The sequence below is a fragment of the Rattus rattus genome, chromosome 4 (assembly GCF_011064425.1).
Source record: "Rattus rattus isolate New Zealand chromosome 4, Rrattus_CSIRO_v1, whole genome shotgun sequence".
NCBI lineage: Eukaryota > Metazoa > Chordata > Mammalia > Rodentia > Muridae > Rattus > Rattus rattus.
The window spans coordinates 133,340,445-133,362,154 of NC_046157.1; the positions used below are offsets into that span (position 1 = coordinate 133,340,445).

The 21,710-nt window shown below is 45.4% G+C and overlaps 1 protein-coding gene across 1 annotated transcript in view; it reads left to right on the top strand.

The window, feature by feature from the left end:
• The first annotated feature begins 3,334 nt into the window (after nt 1–3,334).
• Mpp4 (membrane palmitoylated protein 4) overlaps nt 3,335–21,710 on the top strand; it is a 39,500-nt gene continuing 21,124 nt past the window's right edge. Inside the window, exons 1-13 of the mRNA XM_032901153.1 lie at nt 3,335–3,416; nt 4,739–4,860; nt 9,037–9,114; nt 10,436–10,516; nt 11,328–11,459; nt 11,848–11,929; nt 14,093–14,178; nt 14,571–14,642; nt 16,040–16,236; nt 17,037–17,101; nt 19,562–19,579; nt 20,685–20,723; nt 21,676–21,696. Of these exons, the coding sequence (XP_032757044.1) occupies nt 3,341–3,416; nt 4,739–4,860; nt 9,037–9,114; nt 10,436–10,516; nt 11,328–11,459; nt 11,848–11,929; nt 14,093–14,178; nt 14,571–14,642; nt 16,040–16,236; nt 17,037–17,101; nt 19,562–19,579; nt 20,685–20,723; nt 21,676–21,696 (1,069 nt within the window). The 5' untranslated portion in view covers nt 3,335–3,340. The remainder of the gene's footprint in view (nt 3,417–4,738; nt 4,861–9,036; nt 9,115–10,435; nt 10,517–11,327; nt 11,460–11,847; nt 11,930–14,092; nt 14,179–14,570; nt 14,643–16,039; nt 16,237–17,036; nt 17,102–19,561; nt 19,580–20,684; nt 20,724–21,675; nt 21,697–21,710) is intronic.

Below are 21,710 nucleotides of genomic sequence, written 5' to 3' on the forward strand. Positions count from 1 at the left end.
CTCATGTACCAGTCCAGGCCCTTCCCCATTTCCTGTCAGTGAATAGCTGTGATTTGCTCTGTGTCTGAGCTGGGACTCCAACCCAGAGCTTCCTGACTCCCCTACTTCTTTCTTATATGCCCCGCATATAAGCTCTGCATTAGGCCTTGAAAAACTGAAGTTAAAAACAAACCAGTGAATATGGCGCCACACCTTTGTCATCTGAGTCCCTGAAAGGAGGGCGAAGGCATTTCAGCTATGCGTGGGCGTACACACCGTCTGAGCTCACCTGGGCTACGTGAGATTGTCTCAAAAAGAAACATTTAAAGTAGGAAAGAAAACTTGAAGGAATGTTTGGTGTTCGTTATCTAGAAACAGTCAACGATATTAAGGACTTGTAGCAGAGCATAGTACTAGTGTGGACGTCCAGTGTGAGTGAGGATAACACAAATGAGATGTTCCCACGAAGGGATACGAAGGGCCCTGCCCAGGCTTAGAGGGCCACGGTTAGGCTGCAAGGGCAGGATTACGTCAAAGAGGATGTTCAGAGCTTTTATCTAGAGCATCAGGTGACTGTGACAGCTAACGGCCGGCTCGTGTTTCCTGCTTGCTTCTCTCTTGACAGGAGCAACACCGTATTTCCATCCTTGCAGGTAAGAGTCTGCTTGCAATCCTGCATTTCTGAAGGCACTTGCGGCATCTGCACAGATAAACTTGGGTAGTCTGTTTCAAAGTGGTCCACTAGCAGACTGTACCATCTTTTAAGGGTAGAGCCATGGAGTTCAGGTGAAACTAAGTGTCCTGAGGACCTTGGATGCAGAAGCCAGCAGTCATTTTCTCCTGGTTGCACAGGGCTTTTACAGGATTTCCATATTGAAAAATATTTTAGAAAACAAACCAAGTGGGTAGGAGGTCAGCACTTGTAATAGCAATTGTTTTAAAGCAGAAGGAAATACTTAAAATGTTCTAATTACAATATTTAACTACAATTTAATTAATTGTGTGTGCAAATGTTTGTGGAAGCCCTAGTGCCACAGAGTGCTTGTGGAAGTGAGAGAACCGAAAAGTTCCCTCCTACCATGTGGGTTCAAGGTCATCAGGCTTGGCAACAAATGCATTTTCCTGCTGAGCCACCGCAAAGACCCAAAGCTGAGTTTTAAGGTACTGCGTACATTCCAGGTATTCATGGTAATCACTTGCTTTATAACACAGCTTTTAATTACCTTTTCATATTCCCCGCCTCTTTACCCTATTAACTACCTGTCTAGAATCCTGCATTCCGGGTCAGTTCAAACCAAGGCACTTAAACATGTAAGGTTATTATTTAAATCCACACGATGCCCTACCAGTAATTAAAAGGATAAGGTAGAGAGGAAAGGTACAGGGCTGAGTATATAGATTAACTGGTAGAATGCTTGTCTGGTACGTGTCAAGTCCAGGGTTCAGTCCCCAGCACCACATAAGCCAGACGTGGTCACACATGCCTGTAATCCCAGCACTTGGGGGTGGAGGCCGGAGGATGAGAGCATCTGGTTATCTTTGGCTACACAGCAGGTCTGAAGCCAGCGTGGGCTAGCTACACAGGACTCTGTCTCCAAGCAAACAAACAACAAACGAACAGAAAACCACAAAACAAAAGAGCTGATCATAAGATACTGTGTATTTAAGCATGAGCATGTGGAATAACATCATAACATACATTTGAATCTACACAAAACCCTGAAAGAATGTAGTGACTTTGAATGTGGTGTAGATAAAAATCCAAGAGCGGTGTGTTGTAGTGGTCTCCTGAGTCACAAGCAGGATTAGCGCTGATAAAATGATTTTCTGACTTGGTAAGGCTTAGCTGAATTAAATTAATTCTTCAGTTATGGTGATAGCATTTCTTCAAACTCATTGGTTTCAATCAAAATTGCAAACTATTTTGTGTTTGTAAAAGAAAGGGGGGGGTTGTGTTTTTTAAGACAGGGTTTCTCTGTGGAACCCCAGCTGCTCTGTAGACTAGTCTGGTCTTAAACTCACAGAGAACCACCTTCCTCTGCTTCCTGAGTACTGGAATTAAAGGCCTGTGCCACCACTGCTTGCAAAATTGAGCTCTACGTACAGGTCATTCTGGGTTGGTTTATGTTTGACTCACGTGTTCTGTAGGGACAGTGGTTATTTATCAAGTTCTAAGACGTTCCTGGGGCTTCTACCCTCCCTTTGCCCTTTCTTCACCCTGTCCTCATCCTGCTGGCTGAGGTATAATCACGACAGCGGGAAACGCACCATCTTGGAGCAAGCAGATAGACCAGTGCTATGTGCACCCCAGGGCAGGGGCAGGGCTGACCCAAGTCTGGATTGTCTCTGCCTCAACGCTGTCAGTCGGGCAGTGCAAAGACTCCTGTTCCACTAGGCCACTCTTATTTTGGATTTCATTTTATGAGAGTAAATAAATCTAGAGCAGTGTTTTTTAAAAAATTAAGTAGTTCAAATTGTTTGCTACAGATGAGTATTGAAATTGACAGGGTAAGATACAATGAGCTACCACGTGTTTCAACCTATGTAAAATATACTAGGAACCGTCACCTAGGATTTAGACAGGTTGTAAGGTGGACCAGGAAGACTGGGGGGAAAAGCCAGATCACTGTTACATTGTCTCCAGGTTAGAAGACTATGCCAGGACAGTAAACTGTGTCACAGGGGTCATCCAGGACAGTGACCTGGATGTCACAGAGTTCCATACAGTCCTCTAACAGGAATTGTGCGACTGATCAGTGGGTTCCGTGAAGAACCACAGAGCATAATATACAGAATGGAGCATCAGCGTGTATTCAGACCAGGGAGACCCTCTGAGCACTCAACAGTGGATAATTCACCTAGGCAACCAGATGGAAAGCAGGTAGATAGAACATGACCTGTCCGTTATTGTACAAGATGGATGGGCTGCTGAGATGGTTCTGTGTAAAGGCACTCACTCACCCTCAAGGCTGACCCACATGGTGGAGAAAAAGAACTGATTGCTGCCCTAGCCTCTGACCTCCAAGCTTGAACTGAACCATACACATGAGTGAGAGTGTGTATGTAAACTATTTAAAAGAATATATTTTAGAAAAAAGGTGGAGTAGGGGAATGTTTTGTGGAATAATGGTTTTCTCTTTCACACAGCTAGTAGTGGCTGATTTGGAGAGGAAATATAGGACATGGCTGTTTTACCTGATGCATTTCCTAGTGTGTGTGTCCTAGGGCTAGGCTTGCAGAATAATTGTTGAAAATATTCTCCAGCATGCCGAACACTGGCTGGTGTGGCCAAGTAACGATAATGCCATTTGTCAATCTGCGTCTTATTCCTAACTTTCCTTCCCAAGCTCCAGCAGGGAGGATGAGGCAGTCTGACAGAGGAGCAGAGCTGACCGACGAGGACAGGGCTCTTTCCACAGCACCCAATCCTGAGAACGGTATGTGTTTCCAAAGTACTTTGTCTAGACTGGGAGAGACTTTCCATAATACCTGAATACACACATGATCAGGTACATGGCGTAGCTTGCTGTGATCCCTGCACCTTTACCCTTAGCTTTAGTGTTGATAGTTCTGAAAGCAACTGTCAGTGCAAGGGAGACATAGCCCCACCAGGCCACACTGCTTTCTATCAAACTCAGAACTACACAACTTGTTCGCATCCAGAGTAACATTTAAAGGAGATGTGTTTTATAATGAAAAAAGTCAAGGCTTTACTGTACATGTAGTTCCTTTACTCAGTAGAATATTGATATTTATATCAGGAAGTTTAATGAGGAAATGGCAAGAATGTTCAGTGAGTGAGGATGTGTATCATTAGAGCTGGTGACCTGAGTTAGAAGGAGAGAATCAGCTCCCTCAGATTGTCCTCTGATCTCCAGAAACTAGGTAAATAAGTGAATGAATGCATGAATGAATGAATGAACGAACGAATGAAAATCTAATAGAAGAGCTGGCCAGATGGCTCAGTGGGTAAAAACGTTTGCTGCCAAGACTTACAACATGAACTCTCTCCCTGGGATCCACGTGGCCAAAGGCGAGATCTAGCTCCTACAAGCTGTCCTCTGACCTTCGCCCAAATGGCTGTGGCCTGCATGTCCCTTGCCACACACAAATAAATAAAGCAGCGTAACTTTAAAATTTTAAAGTCTAATGGGGGAGGTTTTCAGTAACACTTTCAATAAGTGTTTTTAAAAAGGGTGAACAATGGGGGCTGGAGAGATAGCTCAGTGGTTAAGAGCACTGGCTGCTCTTCCAGAGGTCCTGAGTTCAACTCCCAGCAACCACATGGTGGCTCACAACCATCTGTAGTGGGATCCGATGCCCTCTTCTGGTGTGTCTGAGGACAGTGACAGTGTACTTATATAAATAAAATAAATCTTTTTTTAAAAAGGTGAACAAAACTAACTATGTTTGAGTTGGAAAAAGAAGGTCCTGAACACACCTGATGGTTTAGGGACAAGTTCCCGTCTGGTGAGGTGGAAGAGAGGAACCATTGCGTTATTCTGGTATCTCCTGTTTGTTAGTCACAGCCCTGTGAGAAAGCTAGCTCATTTGCAATCTACAAAAAAATTTTTTTTCTCACAGAGTCACACAGTCTTCTGAAGTAAATAAATAATGGGCAGGGTGTGGAGCCACCCCTGTGCCTTAAATCCTGTGTTGTCCCCTCATACGGAATGCCTGGTAAGCTCAGCAGTCCCAGAAGCCCCAGCACATCTTCCTTGCTGACCTTACCCGCCAGCTGGCCTCTGACCTTTTCTAGGTCTCTCTGGGATCCTGAGGCTCCTACTGCAGGAACTGAGTCTTTTCTACAGCCGGGATGTGCATGGTCTGTGTCTCTTATATGACCTCCTCCATTCACCGTGGCTACAGGCTCTGCTAAAAGTGAGTGCTTAAAGTCTTTCCTCACTCTGGCTAGCAAAATAGTCCAGTGTCTTGGACTATTCAGGTTGCTATAAAAGCATGCCAAAAAGTGTTGGTTTATTTGTTTGCTTTTAAAAATAAAATTGTATCTTCTTTATTTTGCATTCTTTTATTTATGTTTTTTTATTTTTTATTTTTTTATTTTTTTTTCAGAGCTGGGGACCGAACCCAGGGCCTTGTGCTTGCTAGGCAAGCGCTCTACCACTGAGCTAAATCCCCAACCCCTTTTGCATTCTTTTAATTTGAGAAAAAAAACTTCCATAAAAGCCCAACTCAGCACATCAAACTTTACTGCCAGGGTGGGGAGGACTTCCTGTCTTACTATAAAAGAACAGGAAGGAGGAAAACAGCAACAGAGAGCCAGATGAACCAAGGCCAATCATGGCTGCTTGAGGAGCCATAGGAAAAACTGTGCATAGGTCACAGGGTTTCCAGGGGGAACTCTAAACTGCTTGCACATGAGATGTGTTCTCAACATCATCAGGAACAGGAACTGGACTCCTCCATTGTCACCCATCTTCATCAGTGCCCAGGCCCACCATGATCATGGATAGGGTGGATCTCAAGATTCTCAAGTGAGAAGCCAGAAAGGAGGAATGCAGCTTTTAACAGCATCACCACCAGGTCCTGCTGCAGGGTCTTCACAACTGGGGGGTCTGGGTTGATTTACAAGTGCTGTTTGGCTCAGAAGAGTTGTCTCACAGTACTTGGGCCTTTCTGTCTAGTTACTGTGCTCACCACAATATAGCAGGGTGAGGACACATGCCTATTGGAGATCGTCACCTTCTCCACCTTCTTCTCTGAGATCTCCTTCATGATCTTGCAGAGATTCTCAAAACTTGCTTTACTGCCCTCCACTTTCTTCCTGTTAGCTCCAGAACATCTCTGTTCAGGAGTCCAGGCTCTTCTCATCAGCAGCTGGAGCTGTCAAACTGGTAACAGGCTCAAAGACCTCTTCCCTTCCTTCTCAATGAAGGTGGAGTTGGCCTCTCATTCTTTGCTCTCACCAGTGATGGAGTAGACAGACTCTGTGTCTCCTCATGTCAAACATGCACCCTGTCATGGAAGCCATCTCTTCTCCAGGCTAAGAGGGTATGGCAGCTCAGTAGCTCAAAGAAGCACTGCTGGTGGGTGGATCATTCATGGACTCCAAGCTTTAGGTTCTTAGAGAATACTCATAAAACTTGTGGGTTTTCTTCCAGCTTCAAGAACTGGATGGCGGGGTTGGGATTTAGCTCAGTGGTAGAGCGCTTGCCTGGCAAGCGTTTAAAGGCCCTGGGTTGGTCCCCAGCTCGAAAAAAAAAAAAAAAAAAAAAAAAGAACTGGATGGCTTTGAAGACTTTGCTATGCTGGAGCAGTTTTTGTAGATGATAAAGGGCAGAATTAATCATGCCACAGATGAGGCTGAGATACTTGGCTATCACTTTATCATGGCTGTGAACAGGTCAAAGGGAGCAACTAGCCAACGGATAAATAGCAATGTCGCATATTCCAACTAGCCTACAGAGAAGCACTTGGCTGCTAAGTGTCTTCTCAGTCATTGTTGAGGCTCTTACAGAATTCCTCATATTCCTCTTGAGTGACATCAGCTCCGTTTCTGGTCCAAATGGGCTTTGCCTTGTTCCGTTTTCTGATCAGTGCATTTGTCCTTATTCTTCTCTTTATCTTTGCTGGGGACACCTCATTGATCCCGCATCTTCAAGCTTAGGTCTTTTCCCATTGTCCTTATCTTTCTCTCCTTTCTCTTTTTCGGCCTCATCATCATTGATCTCCTTCTCCAGAGAGTAATGGGGTGGCCCAGCACTGCAATGGGGTGACTCTTCTCTGTTCTGTCTGGGCTCACTTTGGTGGTACAGGGAGCTCTGTGAAGTCCCTACCTGACTTGCACAAAGTTGTAGGTTAGACCCCATCACTGTGAAACTGGTGTGCTAGCTATCGCTCTATTGTGAAGAGACACCATGACAAAGGCAGCTCTTACAAAGCAGCAGACTGGGTGTTTGCTTACAGTTCTAGATGGTTAGTCCAGGATCTTCATGACGGGAGACGACAGCTATGTTACTGGAGCAGGAGCTGAGAGTTTTATATCCTGGTAGAGAGGGAGACACTGGGTGTGCCATGGGATTTTGAAACCTCAAAGCCCACCCCAGTAACACATGTCCTCCAACAAGGCCACACCCACTCCAACAAAGTTACACCTTCTAATCCTTCCCAAAGAATACCACTCCCTAGTGACTACATTTCCAATAACCTACGAGAGCTATTCTCATTCAAACCACTCACCCAGGTGAGATGGTGCACACCTACAATCCCAGTACTTAGGAGACAGAGGCAGGATAATCAGACGTTCAAGTCATTTATGGCTGCAAGGTCAATTCGAAGACAGCCTGGAATCAGTGAAGCCATGTCTCCAAAGCACACATGTGCACACAGATACAGACACAGAAAGACAGAGACAGACAAACACATACATTCAGAGAGACAGAGACAGACATACATGGGCATACCCCTGTTCACTTTGGAAACATTTAAGAATGAAAAACTATGTCTGCTCCTTTCTTTTTGCCCCCAACTGGTTTCCGAGGCCCCTACGATCACAAATAAGTCACCACATTGACCACTATATCCGCAATGGCCCCACAATCCTTTGCCTTAAGGCCAACAACTCTGGACAAATAATGCTTTTATAAAAAGTCACTCCTGGCTGGGAATGGTGTATTTGCCTTTAATCCCAGCACTTGGGAGGCAGAAGCAGGTGTGTCTGTAAGTCAGCCTTGTCTGCGTAGTAAGTTTCGGGCAAGTCAGGGATAGAGAGTGAAACCCTGTCTCTAAAAACAAGACAAAACAAAAAAATATAACAAAACATCATTTGTCTTTTGTTAAAATCATTAAGTAAAACACCCATAGTTTTGGTTGGAACTCACAATTTCCTTACCCTGATAGAATCCTTTTAGTTTGATTAAAATTATGTGCACCATATAAAGTAGATTTCCTGAAAAAATGTTCTTAAGAAAAACCCATTTGAAGTTATTTTTGGGAATGTGAGTGTTTCTTCTAATTAAGCATGAAATATGGCCAACTTTACGGTGTATGCTAATATTACATTCTATAGAATTGAAGTGGTAACATCTTCTGCATGACCAAGGACACATCACTTGTTTTACAGCTTTCGACCCAGAGTCTCATGTTTAGCCCTGGCTAGCCTGGAACTCAGGATGTAGATTATACCTAGCTAGCCCTTGCTGCCTACACTCCACCCCCTTCCAACACCTTCCCGGTGCCAGGGAGTTTTATTCTCATTATAAATGCTCAACGGGTTCTTTTACTTAGCGCTCCCTTCAGCCATCAATCAGCATAGATCACGTCCACATACTTGAGTACCAGCCCTACAGTACAGCAGGAAGCTCACGCATCACAGATATAGATGGGAAAGGCTAAAGCGCCTCTTGGACCTCCTTTCTCCATCTGTAAGAGAAATCTGATTCCCCAGATAAGATGAGGGGCAGCACTGTGAAGCCAAGCAAAGCAAGCCTTGCTTACTTAGCCTGACTTCATCCTGTACAAGAACGATCCCCAGGGATAGGGAGGGATGAAGCTGGAATTTGTTCGAGTAAACTGGCTCTGGAGAATTGCCTGAGGAAGGAGCACGGAGCAGCTTCGAAGGTCAGAGCAGAGTGTGGATGAGCACGTTTTGAATATCTGGCTTCTTGTTCAGGACCCTTGGTGGGTTGTGAGCTGCAGAATTCATGCCCTGCACAGTTGCCCAGCACAGAGGTCTCTACTCCATAGACTCTCCCTTGAGAAGCCCTTGTGTACACTGTGTATGGATCCCTGCTGGGGTCGGTCCCAGGAATCTTTCCTTTATTTCCCTCACTTTAAAAAGAGGGAAATGTGCACACTTTTCATTAATGAAATTGCTCTAGGGCTGTTCTTCTCCTGGTAGCAGCCAGAAGTGACACTTCTGAAGCCTTGGGCCCTCCGGCAGGGGGGGGGGGACACGTCACTCTGCCTAGAGTCACGCAGTGCTGCTTGTTGGGTTGTCTGCATGGCTGCCTTAGGCTGCTTCTTCCTTTGAGAACTTTTACTTTAAAATGCTCCTGACCACGTCTTCCATCACTTGCCCTTTTTACTCTTCTGCAGGTCTATGACTGCCTCCAGAAGTTTAAAGAGAAGAAGCTTGTTCCTGCTACAACTCATGCACAGATCTTATCCTGTGAGGTAAGGTAGTTCTATCCAGGAGTCATAGAGCCCTCGCTGATGTCCTCTGACCTGTACAGTTTGTTTAAATGAATAGAAGTTTCTGTTGGGAAAACTTGGTCAATGAGTATGCATTTTAATAAAAGTTCTCTCTCTTTTAAAAAATTATTTATTTATTTTATGTATGAGTATACTGTAGCTATCTTTGAACACACCAGGTATCTCTCCAGCCCTTAATAAGAGTTCTTAATTGAACTTAATATAAAGAAACTTGGGGCTGGAGAGATGGCTCAGTGGTTAAGAGCGCTGGCTGCTCTTCCAGAGGTCCTAAGTTCAAATCCCAGCAACAACACGGTGGCTCACAACCATCTGTAATGGGATCCAGTGTCCTCTTCTGGTGTGTCTGAAGACAGCTACAGTGTACTCATATAAATAAAAATTAATTAAAAATTAAAAAATATATAAAGAAACTTGTCTTCCAAAATTAACACACTCATGTACATACATAGGCGTGCATGAACACAGTTTTACCACATGGTTGTCTCTCCCTTTGCCCCTTTGCATTTAACTGACCTTTGGTCAACACAGTGACTCAGCAACAATGATTCTCTAGTTCCTAACATGGATCCTGTTTGGATTCCAGTCTCTGCTAGTCAACTTCCTCCTCTTACTCAAATTTGGACAGGCACCTCAAACTTAGCTTGTCCTCAACATATCCCCTGAACTCACGCCTCTCCTAGCCGTTCCTGTCTCAGTCAATGACAGGTCTGGACCTTGTTACAAAGACTGTTAGGGTTTTCATCTGCCTTGAGCCTTGGCTCTGCCTGCTGTGGTAAAGTTTAGTAGCTAAGGAAACATACCGGGCCCTGTGTCTGGAGACAGAAAAGGAAACTACATCTATCTCTTAGTCAACATCACATTGGAGCATCTACTTTTCAACCTGTGTGATGCTGGCTGTGGGATAAAGATTAAGTGTATGTTACATGTGTGCTGGTTCCCTCACACACATGTAACAGCTGAATTTACGTAGCAGGCAGCTGTGACCCACCTAAGTGGGTCCACCAGATGTGGGTCCTCTAAAAGAGTAGCAAGTTCTCATAGCCCTGCGCCATCGCTCCAGCCCCAGGCGACGAAGATTTTAAGTATTTTATTTTATTTCACTTCGGTTTTTGGAAACAGGTTCTCCCCTGCAGGCCAAGGGTGGTCTGTAACTCACTTTGTAGCCAAGCTAGCCTCAAACTTGGTAATCCCCACTTCCCAGCCTCTCGAGGGCTAGAATTACAGGCATGAGCCACGTGGCTTAAAAATACTTTATGCTGCATATTTTTCCATCATGCGTCAGGTCTTGGAGCTGTTACCCAAAGCCTCCAGCTCCCCTGAGATCCAAGAGCTAAGGCAAGTCCTCCAGGCTCCGCACTGCAAGGTAAGCACCTGCTAAAATGGACAAAGTTTTATCAGAGACAGAGTGAGGAAGAGTAAATAAAAGTGATGGAAAACATTGTCTCTGGATGTATATTCTGTTTTTGTACATGAACAGATTTCCCTTGAAGATTTGGGGCTCACAGGCCATTGACTAATCACACAGCAGGTGCTGCCACATGCACCAGGAGGCACCCAGAACCTTCTCGGTGTCTTGTGCTCCTAAAGAGATACGATCCCTCTTGAACTCTGGGTAGCATCCAGGGTAGCATCTGGTTATAGATAAATAATCTGCATGCTTTCTCTCATGCGGGGAAGGCTTTGAATGTTGAACACGGTGTCAGAGGAAGGCATCAGATCCCCGGCAACTGCTCGCTGTGGGTGCTGGGAACAGAGTCCAGGTGCACTGGATTCTGAGCAGCCGGATCTTTTTTAATCTCTGGAACTCTGAGCCGTCTCTCCAGTCCCTAAAAGAGATTACTGAGTACTTTTAAACCTCTGTGTCCCATCTATTTTTTTTTTTTTTTTTTTTTTTTTGGAGCTGGGAACCGAACCCAGGGTGCCTTCCTAGGTAAGCGCTCTACCACTGAGCTAAATCCCCAGCCCCCATCTATATTTTAACCTCTATGTTTCCTTGTCTATAAAAAAGGGACAACAACTATCCCTATCTCAGAAAGTGAGTGTGAGTGAGCCTGCTTAGAGCTGAGGCTGGCGGGTAGACGTCCACGGTTACGTCCTACACAGAATCCAGTCACCACTTGGAGATGCATGGGTGCTGCACGAGACATTTGCTCACCTCTGTCTTCTGTCCCCAGGCTTTGCTGAGTGCCCATGACACAGTGGCTCAGAAAGACTTTGAACCCCTTCTCCCTCCACTGCCAGACAATATCCCCGACAGTGAAGAAGCAATGAGGACTGTCTGTCTGGTGAAAAACCAACAGCCCCTGGTGAGGAAATCATTTCGTCTTTTGTTTATGGTTACACCAGGGTTCGTTGTGATGTAAGTGATAGCTAATAGGTGCTTGAATGGCCATTTCATCTCAGTCACACGGAGAGTGGGTGGTGGCGTGAGAGCCCGTATAACTTTGCCTGTGGTTCACACTCACTCAGGTCATAATGTTCTCACGATGCAAAGGCTTCTATTTAGTGTCTTTCTTTTATGAGAAGACAAGATATAAACTCTTTTTGGTGAAAACGAGCGAGACATCTGTACTACATGTTTTATTTGGCCTTTGTGCATTTTACTCAGTTCTAATACACTAGCCCACATTCTTCTCTTGTACTAATGGAAGGCAAGTAAGAACTAACTGACGCCCTACTGTGTTCTCTCTCCAGGGAGCTACCATCAAGCGTCACGAGATAACAGGGGATATCCTGGTGGCCAGAGTCATCCACGGTGGGCTGGTGGAGAGGAGTGGTAAGCTGGGGTTTCAGGTAGGGGTAAGCGAGGCACAGGGAACATGATGGCTGCAGCTTTTCTTCCAGGAGCAGAGAGGTTCCTTTCTCCACTTAGATCAAGGCACTCAGATGCTCCTGCTTGGCCAAAGCAGTAAAGGAACAAGGAACAATCGTTTCAAGGGATGCCAGCACCCTGGTCCAGAGCCTACGTGCTAGACCCCATGAGGATACATTCTTGTTAACATCCTTAAGGCTACCAAACAAAGCAAGCATTGTCATGACATTTTACAGATGGAAGGAAGGACCCGGCCTCTTCTGCTTCCAAAATGGCGGAGCTCTGTTCCTCGTGAGCAGCTTCTCATTTGTGCTTCCACCCTCCATGACATCAGCTGCATCCACACCTGCCCCGTCCCCTGCTTCCCACAGCCTCCTGACTCCTGCATGCGGCCCCTGACACCCGGTGGAAAATCCCAAGGAGGCCCTCACTGCAAGGCCCCAGGCCTTCGGCCTCCTTTCCTCTCTGGCTCTTCCCTGATGGGCCATCCCTCTCCCCGATGTTTCTCCAGATGCTCATCCTGCTGTTGTCTCCGCTCTCTGAAACTCCCATCTCTCTCGTATTTCTCAAGGCTTTTAAAAGCCTCAACGCACAGCAATCATACACATTAACAAATTTCAGTGTGAAAATATAGTTCATGTGCACAACATGTAGTAATAGATCAAGACATTGCTTTCTTTCTTTTTAAATTGAACATTTTTTTTCATACAGTATATTCTGACCACAGTTTCCCCCGTCTCCTCCCAGATCCTTCCCCAATCTGCGCCCATCCAACTCCATGCCTTTTTATCTCTTTCTTTAGAAAGCAAACAAGCAAATAAAGAAAATAAACCGGAATAAATAAATAAATAAATAAAAAGGAAAAGCATAAGAAGCACACAAGCAAAATTCATCAAACACAAGATTGGAATGTAGTGGAGAGTTTGCTCCCAGCGGTGTCAAACCTCCAGCCACCCATCCAGGGAACCTTTAGATCTGTGAATGAAAGACACACACACACACACACACACACACACACACACACACACACACACACACACCCCTGCCTAAGCTTAATTTTGAAATGCCTTGGCTACCTCAGAGGCTAGGCACTCCTAAACCTTCCCCATGCTACCTGAGGCCCAATTGGGAAAGTGGCCACTCACCCGGATTCTCACACGGCGTGTAGGCATTCTCTCCTGCAGCTCTAAATCTCTTCTGTCTCCCACAGCATCATGGTGATCCTCCTCCCCACTACATCCCAGCCTGCCCAACCTAAGGGTCCCGCCCTGCCTCCCTTTGCCCAGCTGTTAGCTGCTGGCATCTTTATTGATCAATCAAAAAACAATTGGGGACAAGGACCTTGAGTGTCTGGACACACAGATTCCTAATTGAATCAAAGCATTAGAACCAACTCCAACATCTCACTTTTTCTGTCTGAATTAAAAACAACAAAACAAAAAACTTCTCTCACACATAGAATACCACCACAACAATGATGTAAATCAGAGTATAACATACATTTAACATCCAGTCTGTCATATTTGTCAACTAGATAAAAGTACTGTACCATTGTTCCTAACTTAAAGAGTTTAGGATTCTATACCAGAATTATGTTTGATTTTAGCCTGTAACACCGTCTGAAAACCATGCTTTCCGCTGTATATCATGTCTTTAACGTTAAATAACTTAAGTTTACTTGCGAGACTATAACTAGTCTTCAACTTCGTCAGAGATCTGAGAAGGAATTAAATATTACCTGAGTGTATAGGACACGCCAAACACAGCTGCTAAAACTTAAACAGTGGTAGAGACAGCTGACCACCTGGACAGCCCCTATTCCTTACAGCATTGGAACATCTATCTTCCACCTGTGGCCCAAACTCTCCCTTTAGAGTTCTTCTGGCTAGTATTTTGGTTCCATTTTACAACTCCAGAGTAGCAAAACAAACAGATCACTGTTGGTGTTGGCAAAGAGGTAGAGAATACAGTGCTCACAGACAGTTATGGTGGCATAAGTTGGGGTAAACAGTTTTGTTTTTTTAATTTAAAACTTTGAAACATGCTTGGGGTCATGAGCTAGTGGACACTGGAATAGTGGCCTCTGTTTTATTTCTTTGGTCCTTCCTCTGTGTTCTTGTAACGTAGGGTTGCTCTATGCTGGAGATAAACTGGTGGAAGTTAATGGAGTTCCCGTAGAGGGCCTGGACCCTGAGCAAGTGATCCATATTCTGGTAACTGTCTTACTTGTGCTTTTTGTTAGTGATGTAGTGGTATGCCGTGCCTGTGGTGCGCACTATCATGTGACGGTGTTTAAGTCCCTCACATCAGCTTCCCATCTCAGGTCCCAGACTTGTCTACTGCTGTAACCCAAAGAGCTTCCTCATTAACCTCCAGGAGTTCTAGCCCAAGCTGGGAATCATCCCTTCCCAAGCACCTCCCCTACACGCACGCACGCACGCACGCACGCATCCCTCATCTGTGTTTAGTAGAAAACTGAGCTTGGGTAGAATGTTACTCTGTCTCCTGCACCTTGGAGCTCAGGGCTGAATACACTGAGATGTTACCTTATCTAATGCACTGTGGAGTCCATGCTTCACCACTCTTCCTCTTTGCTGTCCTCTAGGCTATGTCGTGTGGTACAATCATGTTCAAGGTGATTCCAGTCTCTGCCCCGCCTGTGAGCAGCCAGACAACAGTAAGAACACACAACAGTATGGTGTATGACAATCCTAGCCGCTAGACTGTTTTAGCCAAGGGTTCAGTATTCGGGGTGCTTCTCAATGCTGTTGATCTGAAATGCAGAATGGGTAAAGGGAGTGGGCCACCATGAAATCAAGAAGCTGTGTCAAAAACAGTGAACATTGAACAAAAATAGTTCTAAACTAAGTAATTCTGTTCCACGACACATTTTAAAGTGCTGTGATAATGGGTTTCATCATGACATTTTCATACCTACATCTGTATTTTGATCATATTAAGTCCATCTCATTACTCTCTCATGTTCTACTCCCTTTAGTCTTCCCTTTAGTCTTTCCAACTAGCCCCATTTCTGCTTATGTGTGTCTGTGCACACACATGTGAACACGTGTGGGTATGTATGTATGCTTGCGTGTGTGTGTGTGTGTGTGTGTGTATGTGTGTGTATGAATGGGATTCATCAGTGCTATTAACAAGAACACTGAAGCAAATGTCTCAACTATTGACTGTTTTTAAATCCTGAGTTGGGAGGGGGATCCCATAAGTCCTCTGACAGGGCGCTGACCTGTCCAATCGTGTAGGTAATCACAGTGGCTGTGAGCTCAAGTGTACCAGCTGCATCGGGTGTATAAGTCAGTGTACACCACGCCCTTCTGCTAGCCTACATCACTACATTATCCTGCCTCTTCCTCCACAGTGTTCTCTGAGCTTTGGAGCGGATAGGTGCAGGTGTCCTGTTTGTGCATACTCATTCAGAATCATCTGCTCTCAGCACTTCAACTACTTAAAGTCTTTGCAGTAACTCCTATGGCCAGAGCTGACAGCATCACTAATCTATGGGTATTGGGAAAGCAGTTTGTCAGGCACATCATACCCACTTAGCAAAACATCATCAGGAGCTTCCTACTAGGGCCCATGACCTCCTCAGCCACAGGCCTTTCAACTGTGTTTGTAGTACTGAACGTGAACTCTCTTTCTGGAGTGGGCATCGCATCCAAGGGGAAAGTGGTTGATTAAGGCCATAACGGACTTTCCACTGGTGCTCCAAAGAGCTCACTTTGCTTGCTTGTTTGGTATTACTACACACAGGTCCACAAGAAGGTAAGGCTGTTGATGATAATTCTTCCCCAGCAGTCTTCTTAGCACCTTCTAGTGCTGGCCAGCAGGGAGGAAGCTTCCAGCCTAGTTCCAGCATGAGTTCTCTATGCCCTGTGACTGAGATGCCAACAGCATCCCTCCTCCTCCAGCATTTGGTTTAGAAGAACAACTCTCTTTTATGCTTCGGGTAGAAAAGAAAGAGGAGAGCAGCAGGCAGGGGAGTAAGGGCAACGGTTTTAAGCCGTGCTGGTTTTGGTCAGCGTTCTTCTGATTGTACCGCCCTGCACTTGCTGCCAGGTTTATGTTCGTGCCATGATTGATTACTGGCCCCAAGAGGACCCTGACATCCCCTGCATGGATGCCGGATTGCCTTTCCTGAAAGGGGATATTCTCCAGATTGTGGACCAGAATGATGCCCTCTGGTGGCAGGCCCGGAAAATCTCAGACCTTGCAATCTGTGCTGGGCTAATCCCTTCTAACCACCTTCTGAAGAGGTAAGGAAGGCCACTTTTGGCAACAGGGGGATCACTAGGCAATGCTTGGGACATCAAGTCTCTGATACAAGCAAATGGAAGAACATAAACACCCTGGTTTATAAACCAAAGTGTCTACTTACTGATAGATTTTTCAGCTTCTTAAACACTAAGGGGACCAGAGGAGTTATATTAGTCAGGTAGAAAAGTGCTTGTGAGACTAAATTAAACTTAAGTATTCTATGGTCTGAATATGTTGACCCAATCCCCCAGAGAGAGCAATTGTATAAGAAAACAAGGCCTTTAGGGGTTGATGAGGTCATGAAGATCCATGGATCACAGCATCAGCAGGATATTGGTATTGTGAGAGGGGGGTATTGCCAGGAAACAGAGAAGTGAGAAATGAAAATCCTGGAGAGATTGCAGCAGTTGGCGTGCACGGCCCTGGGGCGTGGCGGCAGAGGAAGGGTGAATCAAAGTCCGTTGGATAAGAGATGGAGGTGTTAGAAGGGACATTTGCCTGCTTAATAAAACCATCCAATATTACAGCCAGGGTTGAGAACATGGCAACTGTCAGGAAGAATGGGGCTCAACATCCCAAGTGGGGGACTCCTAAAGGAAAGGAAGGGTGTCCTGGAAGTACTGGGGGGGACCCAGGACAGTCACTGCCCCGGGCCCAGTGGACTCGGCCACCCATGGTGTGCTGAGACAGATGACAAAGTCCCCCCTCCGTGTCTCTCCTGAAATGCACTGCCAGTGCCACAGCCCCGGGAGAGCCCACGCTGGACGAGTCAGCCAGTCTTTGCTTTCTCTCTGCCTAGGAAACAGCGGGAATTCTGGTGGTCTCAGCCGTACCAGCCTCATACCTGCCTCAAATCCACCCGATGTGAGTGTGCGTATGTGAGTGTGTGCAGAGACCTCAAACTCAGCTTGCACACCCAATGTCCCACATCCATGTCTCAGGCTAGCATCCTGCCTGAGAGAGGACCCTAAATATCCTAATTGTCCCATGATGCTCTCCTCCACAACCAGCCATCCGAAATCCTCCTACAGGCATCCATTTCCTCTTCCATTAGCATTTCTGCTGCTGTGACAAACACCATGGCCGAAAGCAAGTGAGCAAGGGAAGCAAGTGATTTTGCTTAGACGTCTGCATCACGGTCTGTCATGGAAGGAAGTCAGACAGGAACCTGGGGGCAGGTACTGAAGCATAGGAAGAATGCTGTTGGCTCCTATGGCTTATTCATTGTGCTCTCTTATACATTCCAGGACCTCAGCCTAGGGATGGTGCTACCCACAGTGAGCTGGGCCCTCCTACATCAATTCTCAGTCATAACAGTACCCCAGTACTTACCAATCCGATGGAGGCATTTTTCTCAATTAAATGTTCCTCTTTTCAGATACATTTACATTTATGTCAGGTTGACAGGAACCAGCTAGCACAGACGTTAAATACATCCTTGGGTTAAACACGGCTTAAGTCATTTCCCCCCAAACTCAAGTCCTCCAAGGCCCCCTACCCCCACAGCTCTTGCGTGCCATACCTCGACGGATATCTGTGGCTACACAGATGCATAGTCTTCCTCGTGTCCTCTCTTTTTTAATGTTAAGATTTATTTTCTTTGTGTTATTTTGTGTGTGTGAGGGGGGTGGATTTTGCCTGCTTGAATGTCTTTGCACTACATGCATGCAGTACACCAGGAGGCCAGAAGAGGGCGGAAGAACCCCTGAGACAGTAGATAAGATCGTCTAAGTGCTGCAAGAGCAGACTTAGCTAGCAGAGCCATCTCTCCAGCTCCCATTTCTTTTCCTTTTTTGTACTGGAGATTGAGCCAAGGGCTTGGTGCATGCTTAGAAAGCACTCTTTCACTGGGCTCTGTCCTCAGCTCCAGTCCTGGGCCTTTCTGACTAAATATGAGACTGTTACCATTTAAGGAATTCACCGTGATCATGATACCACTCTTCAAATGGTAGTCAGGAAGGGGTCCGTGGCCATGAGTGCTTGTGAACTACTTAAGGCTTAATGAAGCTGCCGACACTGGGAGACAGAGACCAAAGGAGAATGTCAGACAACAGAAGCGAGCAGAAGCCTGTCAGGCCCTGTAGGGGTTAAGGCAGGGCAGAGAGGGGGGGACCTACGGAGACAGAAGGGGCACAGAGGAGACCCAGTGTAGACCACAGACAGCAGCACCAGTATCACAGATGTGTAAGCAGCACATGCCCCTGAATATTATTTCCCATGTTTTCCAAGCCAAAGACTGTTTCCCTCGATGACCACAAATGGTTTTTGTTGCCGTTGTTTGTCTGTTGTCTTTGACAATGTCTCGGGTAGCCCAGGCTGGTCTAGTGGAGTGGTCCACGCAGTGCCCACTCCCTGACGCTGTGTTACCTCTCAGTTACGGATGCCTGTTTGCCTGGCTCCAGCAACAAGTGTAATACCACCTTTTCTCTCTTAGCTTTTCTTCAGAAGCATTTTCACATCATAATCTGCCTAGTAATAGTTTATTTTGAAAAAAATACATAACCAATGTAGATGAAAAGAATCCTTTAGTTCACTTTCCTGTTTCATTTATCAAAGGTTGTGGAGATGCTATTGATCTAGAGTGACAGAGGCTGATGTGACACCTACCCGTGTGCTCAAATATGTTTTATTTTAGGTATTTTGGAAAGTTCACATAGATAGTTGTTTGCTTGGCCCTGTTAGTGTTGGCACGCAGCCCTGAATCTGGGAACAGAGAGGCTGGAGCCATGACTTAGCGGACCACCTTTCTCAGGCAGTGCTGAGTGACATCATGCCCTGAAACGTTAGATCATTTCTTCTAGCTGTCATGCATGATGCGATGATAACACTACTTTATTTCTTTTTGCTCTGTTTAAATCTTATCGTGTAGAAACAGGGGACATGGACAGGCTACTAGTGAAGAGGAATAGGCCATTTAATTAATCAAGGTTTTGAAAATTCCGGTGCTAAATTAGATTATGCATGGTCAGCAAAGAGTTGTTTACTGTAGTGCACTTACTGTCATCCCTGTTCCGTGCCCTCCTCACCCTCACCTCTCCTACTCCCCTTCCCTTCCCTCCTAGATTTGAGTTCCTAAGAAATGCAGCCCTAACTCAGACTTGAGAAGACCACGACTCCTACAGAGCGTGTTAAGAAGGCAGATAGTGCATTTGCTAGAAGCAAGCAATTCCTCATTTCCAGCCACTCTGGAACATGCATTTATTTCTGAAGGGCGGTCACTAGGTGTCTCCAGGAATTCCCGGAACACTAATTACAATGTTGGTGCTTCGTGCTTTTGAAAGGCACAGAATGTGAACTACTGTTTCTTTCTCTCCCTGTGGCCAGCACTGTCTATGGAAGAAGGTAAGGAATGGGATTCAGGAAGACACCCTTATCTCCAAATACTCCTAGGAATTTCCTCAGTCCTCAAACCCCACTTCTGCTTCGCTCAGCTCTGTGAAGCTATTTCTACCTGCGGTGTGTAGCACACGAAGGGTGTTTATTCTGATCTAAGAGATCAAGGAGGTAACGCAATGTTTATTCACAGCTCTAGAGTCTGACAGGAGCACAGGCTAAGACCTCAGTGGAGTTCAGTTCAGCAGGGTTTTGAATCAAGTGTTTATACAAATTTCATGACATTGTAAGGAAATTATTATTCTTATCTTGTGTGTAGAAAAAATTGAGGTTCTGGAAAAGGGAATGGTTGCCTGAAATTGAAAACAGGCAGTCTAGAGATTCAAGCTTCCTTCTGGAGGGCCCCATGTTGGAGGTTAAATGGGACCTTCAGGGATTGCCTTCCCATTGGTTTATGTTCAGCCATGTGCATGTTAATGCTATGTGTCTGTCTGTCTGTCTCCATCTCCTGTCTCTGTCTCTCTTCTCAGCTGCAGTGAGGGAAGTGGTTTTTGCCTTTTGACCAAGGATGAGTCTCTGTATTAAGTGTTTTCCTGTGGCAAAGATGAACAGCTGCGTCACCCTTAGGGTATAAACATAAATATTTCGAAGGCAGTCTGGCCATATACCAGGAGTAAATTATGCCCTAGGACCTATGGCTTCCAAGCTATTGGTTTGTGTCAGTATCAGTTTTGCATTTTCTTCCCAAGGACCAGTCTTCAAATCCAATCAAAAAGTAAATGGCCAACCCCAAACAATTGTGCCCCAGTGGTTGCCATCTTGTCAGTACCGTAGTATTTAAGATCCACGCTGGGCAACGCCCCTGATGCGCTCCCTTTCCAGCAGGCTGCACACTTCATCTGGCACTGTGAGCTCTGGCCGGTGCTGCTAGCATAGCTTTTTATGTTCTACGGTTCACAAAGTGCATTCTTCTCCGAAGCAGCAGAATTTGTCTTATCTTTCCAAGTGAGCAATAGTTCTAAGAGTGACACTGAAAGGTAGTCTGAGTTTTGTCAACAGGGCTTTGCGTGTAATATGGGCATATTTTAAGCCCCCTGTCTATGTTCTTTTGTAGAAGATAGCATGAAGATTGACGAGAAGTGTGTGGAAGCAGGTAACAGTTCCTCCTGACTGAGTCACCACCAGAAGAAACATGAGGCACCTCAGCCCTAGATGACCAGAAGCAGAGGTGTCCCGGGGCTTGGAAACTGAGTCCAGCCCGTGTGCCTTTACTGTGACTCCACACTTGAAAGGGGAAGCGAAGCTGGGGGTGTCTCCAGCGTCCTCTGGGAAATTATCTCGGGACACAGATAAGCAGTGTCTCGCCTGAGGGACAGTGGGGACACCCATGCTCTTTGTGAGACAGATGGGAAGAGGGTGACACCAAATACTTAAAATGCAAAATGTACTTTTGCTATCACATGTAATGATTTCAGGGTAGGTAGATAGTCATGGGCTCTAAACCTCGGATAAATAAATAAGATATTTTATATTTCTGTACTTAATGGTTTTTGTGAATTCTGAAAAGATTTTTCTCAAATTTGGCAGTGGTACTAGGCCTCAGACCTTTAATTTTTTTAAGTACTTTATTAAAGGAATATTTTTTTCTTTTTAAAGATTTATTTTATGTATATGAGTACACTGTAGCTGTCTTCAGACACACCAGAAGAGGGCATCAGATCCCATTACAGATGGTTGTGAGCCACCGTGTGGTTGCTGAGAATTGAACTCAGGACCTCTGGAAGAGCAGTCAGTGCTCTTAACCACTGAGCCCTCTCTCTAGTCCATGTTCCACTTTTTAATTTATTCTCTTCTCTCCTGTTATCTATTTAATACCCTGCTTCATCCCTCTTGGTAATCACAGCCCATCTATCAAATGTTATTCATCTCTTAAAGACATACGTATGCCATGGAGCGGACGCTGACTTGCTCTTGATCTAATGTAAACATTTTAAAGGCAGTGTGTGAGCAGAAGCATGGACTAGGCATGCACTGCTAAGATATAGACTTGGTGTAGACAGTCATGTAATGATAATTTTGCTTTTCACCTCCACTGAAAACCACAGATGAAGAAACTTTTGAATCTGGTAAGTTAAAAAAT